The sequence below is a fragment of the Thunnus albacares genome, chromosome 20, assembly GCF_914725855.1.
Source record: "Thunnus albacares chromosome 20, fThuAlb1.1, whole genome shotgun sequence".
Taxonomy (NCBI): Eukaryota; Metazoa; Chordata; class Actinopteri; order Scombriformes; family Scombridae; genus Thunnus; species Thunnus albacares.
The window spans coordinates 5914667-5926733 of NC_058125.1; the positions used below are offsets into that span (position 1 = coordinate 5914667).

General features: G+C 42.2%; 1 protein-coding gene across 18 annotated transcripts in view; it reads right to left on the minus strand.

Annotated features, from left to right (window-relative positions):
* Positions 1 to 12067, minus strand: part of cacna1g (calcium channel, voltage-dependent, T type, alpha 1G subunit) — a 271030-nt gene that overhangs the window by 62583 nt on the left and 196380 nt on the right. For 15 of the 18 annotated variants that reach the window (XM_044338768.1, XM_044338766.1, XM_044338765.1 and 12 more), the window contains 5 exons: positions 5988 to 6081; positions 4733 to 4914; positions 3853 to 4182; positions 2828 to 3007; positions 1890 to 1990 (listed from right to left, as the gene is read on the minus strand). In XM_044338768.1, coding sequence (XP_044194703.1) covers positions 1890 to 1990; positions 2828 to 3007; positions 3853 to 4182; positions 4733 to 4914; positions 5988 to 6081 — 887 coding nt within the window. The remainder of the gene's footprint in view (positions 1 to 1889; positions 1991 to 2827; positions 3008 to 3852; positions 4183 to 4732; positions 4915 to 5987; positions 6082 to 12067) is intronic. The other 3 variants (XM_044338771.1, XM_044338767.1, XM_044338774.1) reach the window with 1 other exon arrangement.

Genomic DNA, 12067 nt, shown 5'->3' on the forward strand with positions numbered 1-12067 from the left:
GAAACATTTTCGCAAGAAAGTATAAACTATATTAATACTGTAGCTATTGTGCATATTTTTCCAAATGTCCAATGAGTAGAAACCACGTTTACGCTTCTGGCCTCTGAGTGGGCGTTTCCATGGCAGTAGTTGACTTGGAAAGTGGAAGCTCGCAAGCTTGGCTAACTGGCGTTCACTCAGCAAACTAAGCTGACTAGCTTCCTCATTTACTTTTTGCACATGTTATTTTAACACCTGCTAAGTCATAGTCAGCTCTCACAAACTCAGTGCTTTGTTCGTCCCACATTACAAAAATGAACTGTGGGCTAGCTAGTGTTAGCTGTCTTTCATGGGACCAGTTGTGGTGATGGCAAATGACCACACTGTCAAAATGATGATTTCTTAGCAAAAATGAACTGTAGTTTGAATTCATTCTGTGATATCTTCTCTGGTGATGTCAACTTATTTGTAAAAATAGGTCTGAAGATGAAGATTATTCTATAATGTATCTGAGAATCATTTCATTTCGAATATCTTGAATGGACATGACATTAAACTGGTGATGGCTAACATTAAGCTCCCATTGGGTGAATTGGGGGTTGGTTGTTTGATGTTTAATTAGCATGTTGTGGTGCTGTGGTGGCAGGCTGGGGCCAGCGTGTTGCTTGGTGTTGCCTTCAAAGCCACATCCTCCAAATAGACAGCAGTGACACACAGATCAAAGCCCCAGAAGGGGAGGAGGAGTGAAGGAAGAGAGGGCGAAGGAGGGAGGGAGGCGATGGATTCAACATGTGGCTGAGATAACATGCAGCACTCAGTAGGAGAAACTCCCTTCCTTCGTTTGCTCCTGCTTAATGCCAATTCATGCTTTCCACGTCCATGTGCCTGCGAGGGTCTACGTGGCAGTGTTACGCTGCGTTGCTCTGCATGACCCAAATTTCGTCATCCACCAATGTCCGCCAGGGTCTGCATCCCTCTATGGACTTCTGCGCACAGCCCAAAATTTGTGACTGCGTGAACTATATGTGTCAACTGCGCATGTGCTAGAAAAGCAAACAGGAATGCCTGTATGTATGCACTGTATTCCTATTCTGTCAAATTGCTTGTTGCTTTTCTTTTTTCCACTTTTTCTCGTTATTCAGTCACATAAAGGAACTCCTCAGCTGCATTCAGACTGAAAACAGCCCTGTGTAAAGTACAAGGGGCTTGGTGTGGGCATGTTTAAAGTGCCAATGAGACAGTGAAACAGGATCCAGCAAGTCTGGTTTGAGCAACAGATTATTGCGTTTAAAGGCTGATCAGAAAAACACTGTTTACTAGTGTGCACACGCCTGTGTCTGCTGACCCCCGACTGTAGTATGAATGGAACTGCGTGTGTGTCTGCGGACAAGTCCATGGCTTGTCCACAGCTCCACGTGGAACATGGAAAGCAAGAATTGGCCTTTATCACCCCTGACATGGCAGAAATGTGCAGATAAAAGAGACTTCTGAAGTGAGAATGTGGGAGGGAATAGGAGTTGATACAGGAAGGAAAGAAAAAAAAAACGCTGTGGCGCTCACATTGCATTCAAGAAACACTTTGCCATTACAGTCAGCATTATGGGATGTCAGTCAAATGCAATGTTAAGAATCTTCTTCTTGTAGAGGCTCAGCCTTTGCCTGCACACTGATACAGGAAACTATAATTTAAAAACTGCTCATGTTGAAATACACAGTTTATTTGACTAAACAGCCACAGGAGGAAACAAATAACTCGTTTCCTCTTTGGAAACAACAAACCTTCAGAGCACTATGTACCCTGAACTTCCATGAATATGTAAAAATGCCCAAATTATAGAAAAAGAACCTGTAAAACTGAGAACATGGCAGAGAGGTATAGGTATGGAGATGAGGGGAGGTATGAATACTACCTCGACTCTGGAGGGAAGAGGTAGAGTGACCAGGTGTCTCTCTGTCGACACCACTCTGGCTGTTTCTTCTCCAGCCAGCGGAACAGTCTGGCAAAACGACTCTGCAGGGAGAGGTGTATACACAGAGCATTCATTATTCATATGTACACATCAACTTCCTGTTGCACACTGTGAACCACAAATTTGTTTGTTCATACGGCCCTTTTTAATTACTAAACATGAAACGTGAAAAGTTTAATTAAAAATATATTCTTATAAACAAATAAAAAGACATGCTTTAGCAATTCAACATGCAAAACAGCATAATACGGATTAATTAGTGATGGCAATGGTTGCTGAAAAAAGCATTTGACCATCCTGAATGATAATGTGTATTTTTTAACCTCAGCTGGATTTTTTAACATCTTTCCAGCCAAGATAAAAAAATTACTGTAGAACTGCCCTGCAGCTAAACTTTTATAATTATTAATTTAAATTGGGAATTTTATTTGGAGAGAGGTATAGGACAGGGCTGTTCTCTTCGCCCACTCATCTTGGGTTAGTAATGAAAGCACTCGCAGAAAGAATTATACAAGATCCAAATGTTTCAGGTGTTAATCAAGGGACACATAAATATGTTACTTTATTTGCAGATGATCTTTTGATGTATCTAGCTAACTTGCAGAAATCTATGCTGCCTTCATTTAAACTTGTTTCTGAATTTATTTGTGCTTACCTGTCTATTAAAGCACCTCAGTTTCAGTGACCTGTCACTTCTACATCATTAACCTAACCCATTACTGTAACTTGAACTTAATCCTAAACCCAAGCCTGAAGCCTTTATTTAGCAAAATGTACTTAAAATTGAGGATCTTTTTTGTCTTATATGTCTATAAAGGTACTAAAGAAGTAAAAGAAGAAGCCCACATGTACACGTGTACACATGCACGCAAACTGACCAAATTGGCCTCCTCCTCTGCATTTTCGTCTTCAGTGTTGTCCTCCAGAGAAACATGTGTGGGGCCCAGGACTGACGGAGAGCCCTTCCCATTGCAGTCGCTGTGCTCTGGGGGCCGTAAGTGGCTTAGAGAGGGTGGTCTGGAGCTGTGCATACTGGCTGAGCGGTACAGGTAGGGCACCTACATAGGGGAAAGGACAGGCATTAAGGACAGGATGCAGTTACACTTGTCTCTGTTTCATACCAGATATGGAAGTGAACACAGTTGTTTCCTGAATGACTGTGTCTTCCTCCTCCCTGGTGTTGATCTTTTTGCTTGTTTTTTCTTTGGCTTTCCAAAGACAATATGTTGGAAGTATTGTGCTGTGCCATAACAATGCCCCTTCTTGTAAAGCAGGGTCCTTCCCTTTAGGTGTCCCCGAGAGCTAAGTAAAACCAGGTTTCCATTCCAGCCAACGATAACAGCAGGTGAGTTCAGTGATTAACATTCCTTCAGCAAGAGAGGAAGACTTATTCAGTAATACATCTGCTGTAATCTGTGACTGAAAAGGAAACCTGCATACACCTGGCTCTCTATGGCACAAGTTAAGAAATCCATAAAGCTTCCGTCAAATTGCCTGCCAGCTGGCATAATGGTTGGCTTATTTGTGTTCTGCATAAGGATCACCAGACCATTTTATCTAGCGACCCTTATTTGTTTAATGTTTTGCAATGTGTGCATGAGTAAAAGAAGTTAGAATTTGCTTGTTCCCATACTGTTCATTATTGAGGTGATTGTGGTACCATTTGTTTAGAGCCATTTTTAGGAATAACAATGCTGTAAGTGCATAAAAGAAATAATGTCATAAAAATCTGACCGTAGGATTTTAAGATGTATACTAAAAAATACTACAGTCTAGTGAATAGTGGAGCTTTTGGTGTTGATCCAAACTGTTTCTACTCCCACTGTTATTTACCACAAGTTTCATACTCTCAACAATATGATTACTCAGAGGTAGATGCTGATGGACAGCACAAAGCGTCTACCTGCAGCAGAGCATCAGGGGGCAAATCCATAGAGCTCCGAGTCTCTACTGACTCCATCCTCCGGTGTCGGGGCCCCCTCTGCGACTGGGACATGGAGTCTGTCCTGGCCAGGGAGGCGTCATCCTCCTCCATCAACCCTTCTCCTCCGCCCTCCCCATCTTCTGAGCTGGAGCCTCCCTCTCCTGAGAGGAGCGAGCGTCGTTCCCCAGATTGTCGCTTCTGGCGTTTGAGCGACGGGGCACGACCCAGGCTGTTCCAGCTGGACCGGCGGCTGGTCCTGCCGCTGCCGGAGCTCCAAGGGGCGTAGGGCGAAGGGCTCCGGGCACTGGTCTGGAGCAGGAAGATGGCAAGAGGAGGACAGAGTGATAGAGACCAAGAGAGAGAAAAAGAATTACAAGAGGCACTACACATGAAAGTGTTGCTCTCGTATTGTAGTACTCTAGTAATGTTGTTCTTTCATGCAAATAAACCAGGCTGAATTAGATTGACTCGGTTTGACGTGAGTGTAATTGAACTGAGATACGTTGCTGACAAACAGACAGGAGCAGATGTAGAGATCTGGGCTTATTTTCTCAGGTCTTTATCCTGATCATCAGTTTGTCAAAGTGTGGCAGTGACAGTGGCAGTGGTAAGTAGAGTGTAGGCCCGGCTGAGAGTTGGACCGACATGCCACATTAATCATCATCAATCATCATGACCTCACATCAGCGGGACACATACAATGAATCCAGAGAGACACGGAGGTGGCGGTGCATGTTGGGGGTAATTCCTGACACTAATCCACACATGTATTAATGTTGGCATGCTGGAACAGGGTTATTACACTAGAGAAGTGCCACATATTCTTGGTGTATGTGTGAATAATAATGAATACACTTACCGGTGACTTGTCATAGGAAGCTGGGTCTATGGAGACGTTGCTGCCTCGACGGGACTCATAGCCCAGGATGGGGTCACCTCCAACAGGCAACTTAGGTACGGGCATAGGGGTGGCTGCCGTGTGGGTAATTAGAGGAGGAGTCAGGCTGGTCTTCAGGTCCACGTGACCATTTACAGGTACTACTAGCAAAGGAAAAAGGGATGGTGTGAGTAAAATTTTGTGCATTGGGTTAAAGAGAGTACTAAAGATGACCAGGGTTTAACGTAAAGATAGAGGAGAAAACTAATGAGAGGAGTGAGAGAGAGAGAGAGAGTGAGAGAGAGAGGGCAATGGTGAGGGACAGAAGATATGCAACAAAAAATCAAAAAACAGTTTAAAAAAAGCATCATAAAGGAGAATGAAAGTGCTAAATTGAATAAAAACAGGAGGAAGAGCAGGTAGAGGTGGCGCATGGGGGGGGGGGTGCCACCGGGGTACACCCTCAGGAACGCAACAAAGCATACTTTAAAATGGATGCTTCATACTGTCATTGAGCAACATGAATATTTCAGCAGGACATCAATCTTATGGGATGCGTGGGAGAGAATATTATGTTTGGAGCATCGCAAATACATGTTCATGTGGAGGGGAATGCAACTTTAATAACGCTAATTCCTCCACCTTCAAACCTTTATCCGAGGCATACTGTACAAGATGTATATTTGGCTCTTCCAGCTATGTAAGCAGTTTTATAGAGAACATCTGAAAGGGCTGAAGGGGAGATGATACTATACGTCTGGGAGATGTACTCCATTCAGTAGTGTTTCCATTGGGCTTTTCAGTCTGCAAGAACAGTAATTAGAGGGGATGGGAGCTGGCATATGAGGAATTATGGATGAGGCTGCTGTACTGGTTTGATGCTGTGCAGGGAGACAGCCAGGCACGTGCCCACCGAGTGTGGTCTGAAGCCAACAGGGAAAAGACTGAGAACAGGGGGCCACAGACACTGAACAGGTGGGGGAATGTTTGCACAGGGTATACTTTAAATGCCTTCGGCCTAACTCGCTGCTGTATCACAAACTTTAACAAATCTTGTTTTTAAGAAACACAACACAGCATGTAATCTGCCGGGATCTAGCAAAGATTAGGGAGGGAAAATGTCAGCAGTTAACTGTGCAAACACAGATGGTACAAGTTTTGTAATAGGAGCTTTGAAAAATCATAGAACAACCATTCGAAATGAGCTGTCTGTATACACGTTTAGTGTATGCCTCACCTGCAGAGGCTGACAAATCCTTCTTGCTGCCGTTAACATCCTCCATACTGCGTGCAAAGGAATCAATCTCTGAACCTGATTTAGAAGCGTCACCCTTGACACACAAACACACAAAGAAAAACTGTTACAAGAGAGCACCTGTGAAAATGTCTGTCTAAGGAGAGTTAACAAAAAGCAGGTGGGTTGAAGTTGCCTCTAAACACAGATCCCTGCTCAGCTGTATCTCAGTCCAAGTATCACATCAATCACAGTTCAGATCTGACCTCGGATCAGTCACTAGAGGCAACCTCATTCTGTAAGCAGGCGGGTGAGGGTGCGGTCTCCCTGATCCCAGAGTTCACAGGTCAAAGGGTACAGAGAGAGGGAGAGAAAGCCTGTTGATCAATAACATAAAGTGTTGTCATGCAAACACAGTGAGGCGTTTCACAGAAAAACCACACTGAAACACGAGCAGAAATATACATGGAAGCACTTTTTTTTTAGAGGGAATTTAATTGGTAGATTGAATTGTGATTGTTCTACTGAAACACTTAGGCCACATGGCAATTCTCTGCTGCCAAAGAGCTTCAGTGTGGTTGGCTGCTACATCTACAATTTTCACACTTACACACACACACACACACACACACACACACAACTTCACAGTGGTGTAAAGGCAATCTGTAAATCAGCAACCCAGCATGACTTTTGTTCGAGCAGCAGAACTGCTTATGCCTTGTTTTATTCTCTATCATTATTCCAGACAGTGATGTCATGATGAGTCTCTCCAACTATCCCCCACTTACATATCTTTAGATTCCTCCTCATGGTCATCCACAGAATTCTCTCAAGCTCCATTCTTCTCTTAATTACTCTCTTCTAGCCTTTTGATTCATGCCACCTTCTACAAATACACCTAATGCAGTGAATCTTAGAGTTCCCGCTTATATTTGTTGTGCTATACCAGAGCCTCCAGACTCAGACATTAATATGTGAGAGGGTGCCAGGTGGATGTTGGATTAATAGGATGTCGACCCCGTGAGCCAGACCTCTACGGTAGTAAAGTGAATAAACTGTGTGCAGAACAGCCTCGGGACCTAATCACCATGCACCTCCTCTTAAACTAACAAATTACTTTCTCGATACTTGTCATGAGTGTAAGAGAAAGACAAAGTGGATGTGGATGTACTGCATATTGTGTTTGTTTACTGCAGGCATGTTGGGTATGGCTATCTTTGAGACAGCCATTTGCATTTAATCTTGCAGTAAAAGCCACTATTTTTGTGCCCCAGACTGATTTCCCCAGACCTGTGTGAGTGTGAGAAAATTAGGTAAGGAGAGTGGATGCTAATGAACTAGCAGGCCAATCAACTCAAGAGCTACTTGGAGGCGCTCTGTGGTTGCAAGGCTCATCACTCATTCCTGCATCTAGTTATTTATCACAGCGGCTTGATCTTACTACTACTTCAAATAATGGGGTTGGAAAGATGAAATGAAATGCATTTTCTGAAAATTTGTCAACAGTCTGTCACCCCTTTCTCTTCTCTTTGCATTTCATTTACCTATCATAACTGCAACAAACAATTTGATTATTGACTTTTAAATTTAGTCTGTCTGTAGTACAGAACTGTATAGTGGTAGTATTTAAGTTTAAACAACTATGTTTCTTCACTTTCTCATGTAAAGTATGGTGTGCCTCAAGGCTCAATTTTGGGACCAATTTTATTTTTCTTATATATGCTTCCTCTGGGACACATCATTTGTAGATATAGCATCTGTAGTTGCACACCCCTGTTAGGCCCACTGTCCTCAATTATTGCAACAGCCTTTCTACTTGTCTAGAGCAAAAAGCTATTGGCTACAGACTGTACAGAACTCAGCTACCAGGCTTTAATTTTTTTTGCATAAATATAATTATAATAGGTATAATATTTACACACACAACAACACACACACATTCTGCTAACCAAACACACATCCCACACACACAACAATTTATCACAAGACACACAGTAAATTAAAAAAAAAAAAAACAACAACTTTTAACCACAGCAAGAGCCCCTCTCCCACAGGGCTCATCAAACCCACACACAATCAATCAGACACGACAGCTGTGATAAGACAAACCCAGTGGAGCATCAGCACTAAGCATTGTGGGTGCTCAACCTTATCTCCTCTCTCTCTCTCTCTTTTTCAGGTACGGGGAAAGAGAGGAGAGCAGTTAGTCTTTATGGTCTTGGTTTTGGTTCCTGCTGAGCGGTGGTCCGTTAGGAGCTTGTATATGCAGTAGCCTCTGGTCAGTGTTAAGGTCAGTGTAACGGAGTGTTTATATGTGTACTCACAGAGAAATCAAAGCTAGGCCAGAGGCTTTGTTTTGAGGGCCTTGTGGTATAAGCATAAGGGGTAGACCTGACAGGACCAGGTGAAGAATGACGGGACAACCTGGCCCTCAGCTCTCCTTTCTGAGGCACACAGATGAAACAGCTGGCTTAAAGGAATAGTTTCAGGTTTTCAAAGATTGATGGTTTGGTTTCAGGTTTTCAAAAGATGGAAACATAGACATCATTATCATCATCGATGTGTCCTTTGAAGATTGGTCGCTGAGTATGCTCCATGCTAAGGCCTGTTAAGCATGCCCAGTGATACAAAGGGCAAAGTAAGGGTTGTTTTCCTGTGGTGTGGATTTGGATGAATGTGTATGTCAAGAATATATAGGCTACATAATAAAAAGAAAACATTATTATTAAACTATTATAACAACCTGTCACTGCATTGGTAGTCAGTATAATGTACTTGACTCTAGTTTACTACAGTCTGGCCTCACCTGTGAACAGCAATACTATACATTTTTGTTACGGTCAATACAACTGTAAGACTCTGACCCATCTAGTCAAAAAGATGAAACTGATCTGAAGATCTGATCTGTCCTAATCCTCAGATTGTCAGGGGGGCACTGCAATTTAGTGACCCACACACACGTCTGCTGAGATGAGTTAAATAAAGTCAGTGAAACTGCATCAGACTGCAAGAGAGATTTATCCAGCTCAAACTTGATATTGATCTTCCAAATTTCCTGCTCTCTCACAGTTGCCGCTCTTTTGCTTTCTCTCATATTTAGTTTTGTCTTCCTGAATCTTTATGTCATCCGTTTGTGTTTTTTATTCTTTCCATCTACAGAACGTACAACCTTTTTGCAGGCAGGCATTCATTTGTAATTCCAAAATCGGAAACAAACCTTACCAGTTAGGGATAATCTAAAGTTTTCACTGCTACAATCAAACCAAAAAATGCATTTTAAGTTTTCTCATTTCCAGATTAGGGCATATTGGGAGTAGATGGAATTAAATAAGACTGGTAGGATGAGTAATCAACACTTCTCTCTTTGCCTCCACAGAACTGTGACTGGTTAAATACTTACCAGGGGAGGGGAGAAACGTGAACTGGATTATATTTCTGCAGTTTTCTATGTCGGTGTTGAGTATACTGTTTGGGGAGAATTCAACCAAGTTTGGGAAGGAGAAGGAAGGATTCTCACCAAGTCATTTAGACGGTGAAGCCTTCATAAGAGAAAGGGAAGGTGGAGACGATAGCTTTGGAACAAGAGGGGCGCTGGACTCGAGGGAAATCCCTGGTCCTAAAATAGCCGGGTTGTTTGGATAGCTTGTTTACACTCTGCCACCCCAATTTGGGCATGGTGGCGAGAGCAGGAGATGGGCCAGACCAGGCCTGCTGCTGATAGCCAGACAATAATAGACACCGGCAGCTCACAGGGGGATCTCAATTACATTGCTTCAAAAAGGGTGTAAATGGGAGACAGAGGGTGGATGTTGATAAGAGGAAGTGGGGTAATTGTGTGTGCTTGTGTGTCCACCAAAATTGTTTCCTACCACAGTTGAATTTGAGAGTCATCAACCCAGAATTGGATTGGATACCTGTGTTGTAGCAGCAGACCTCTAACCTAACACCAAGGCATTAATGACATCCACAACAATATACATCGGTATCTATGGAAACCCAGGGATGCCAATATTTAAATGAATTTTTTTCATCAAATTGCAATCCACCTGTATGCACATGACACAATTCCAATTCAAATTCAGTTTTTTAGTTCCAAAATAAATCATTACTGCAAAAATGAAAATTCCATTGACAGATAAAATATAACACTGCTATGAATGAATCTAAGCCACTACCATGAATCTACACTTTTACAAATGAAACTTCAAAAATGTCAAAGTCATTGGGAAAAACCATCTGGAACACATGAATATCTGTACAAACTTTCATGAAGAGTTGGTGAGATACTTCAGTCTGGACCAAAGTGTTAGAATGACTGACAGACCGACATTGCCATTCCTAGAGCCACACCACTAATATAGCTAAAAATGGACATTTTAAAAAGGAAGTGGATTTTTAATTAAATTTCAATTTAATTGAAGAATTTCATTTTAATACTGGTTACGTTGGGCCTTCATATATGGCTAGTATATAATACAGTATATACAAATTACAGTGTGCAGACAATTATAAGAGGCAATATTAGGATAATAACAATGTAATGACAGGTTTAACCATTAGAGCAGCTGGCAGACTCCACTCACAATCCCCATTTCAAGCTTGGGCCCCCAGCAGGCCACTATATTTCAACCTGATAAAAAAAAAAAAAAAAAGAAGCTCAGAACAATTTGGAACATTTACCCTCTGGAAAAGTCCTGAATCAGTTCTGGATGGCATTCAGCAGTGTAAAATTAGAAGACAAGAGGACAAGACTTACTACCATATGTTTTTCAGAGGCCTCATTTTACAGAGTGTATTGGCCTCGCCTTAAGAGCCTGAGTCATACAAACAGAGTTGATCTCCCCCGCTCTTTTTCTTAGCTCCCATCTTCTAGTCCTCCTGGATTTATCTGGCTGTGCCGGGGCCTCCCAAAAAACCGGCACCACAACCCCCTCATACCCCTCTCCCCTTCACTCTGTCTCTATCCTCCAGCCAGATAAAACATAGACTGAGAGGGAGATTTTTGGCAGCGCCTGTGCAGCGTTCTTAACCCGAGGCTAGAAAGACAAAGAGAGGGGTGGAGGGCTAGTGGGAGGTGAGCATTCAATCTGAGGTTTGATGTGGAGTCTGCTTTTAAAGAGGACTAAAAAAAGAAAGAAAACACACACACACGGCAAAGTGATGCAAGTGTTTAAAAACTTTGTTGTCACTCTAAAACACCTTCTGAAAAAGTTATTGCCCTTTTTAGTCTCAGCAGCACAGGCATCATGCAAGAAGCAGGGTTAGTGCACTTTCAGGTGATGTGACTCATCCTCTGGCAGCCATATTGGAGGTCCTCTGTTTTTGGAAACATAGTTGACAAACTGCCATTCAGTATTTGTGAAACCTATGCTGTTTGGATGGAGACTGGCTGTTTCATAGTGACACAACCAGTAGCACACCAGTCTTGTTAACACATTTGATTTGCACAATACTCATTTTGAAGGTCAGTTCATGAAATTACAAAAAACAAACAAAAAAAAACAAATATACTTTTCTATGAAAGCTTTCTGGTATTGAGCCATGCAGATTGTTCAACAGAGGTTTTTAGATTCCCACTGCTGAGACTTCTGCTGCCCATCCAATACAGTGGAAGTGAATGGAACTTAATTTACAGTGCAAAAAGCACTGAAAAATGGCTTTTGAAATATAAATAGCAAGGTGATATCCTGCAATTCACAGACCTTGCTGTGGATAGTTCTCACTATTTTTTAAACCAATGGTTTCAATGGTATCCTTAATACGAGGGTCTCCAAGATTTATGATGAGTTATGGTCATCAATTCTAATAATTTCAACTTTGTGGAAAATCATGTTTTTTTCTGTCAGTTAAGACATTGTCATGGAAAAGAAGCAGTTATTGTTGTTGTGAACAAAACACCACATCAAGGACGCCAAATTTATCCGAAGTTGACTCAGAATCCAAAAAGGGTTGATTCAAACTACTCAATGCATTGTCAGCTTTGTGCAATCTTAAGCTTCTGGTTGCCATGAGCGATGCACCAAACAGAATTTTAGTTTTTGTGATTCGATGTGTCTCACCATGACTTCTCTCTCTACCTCACT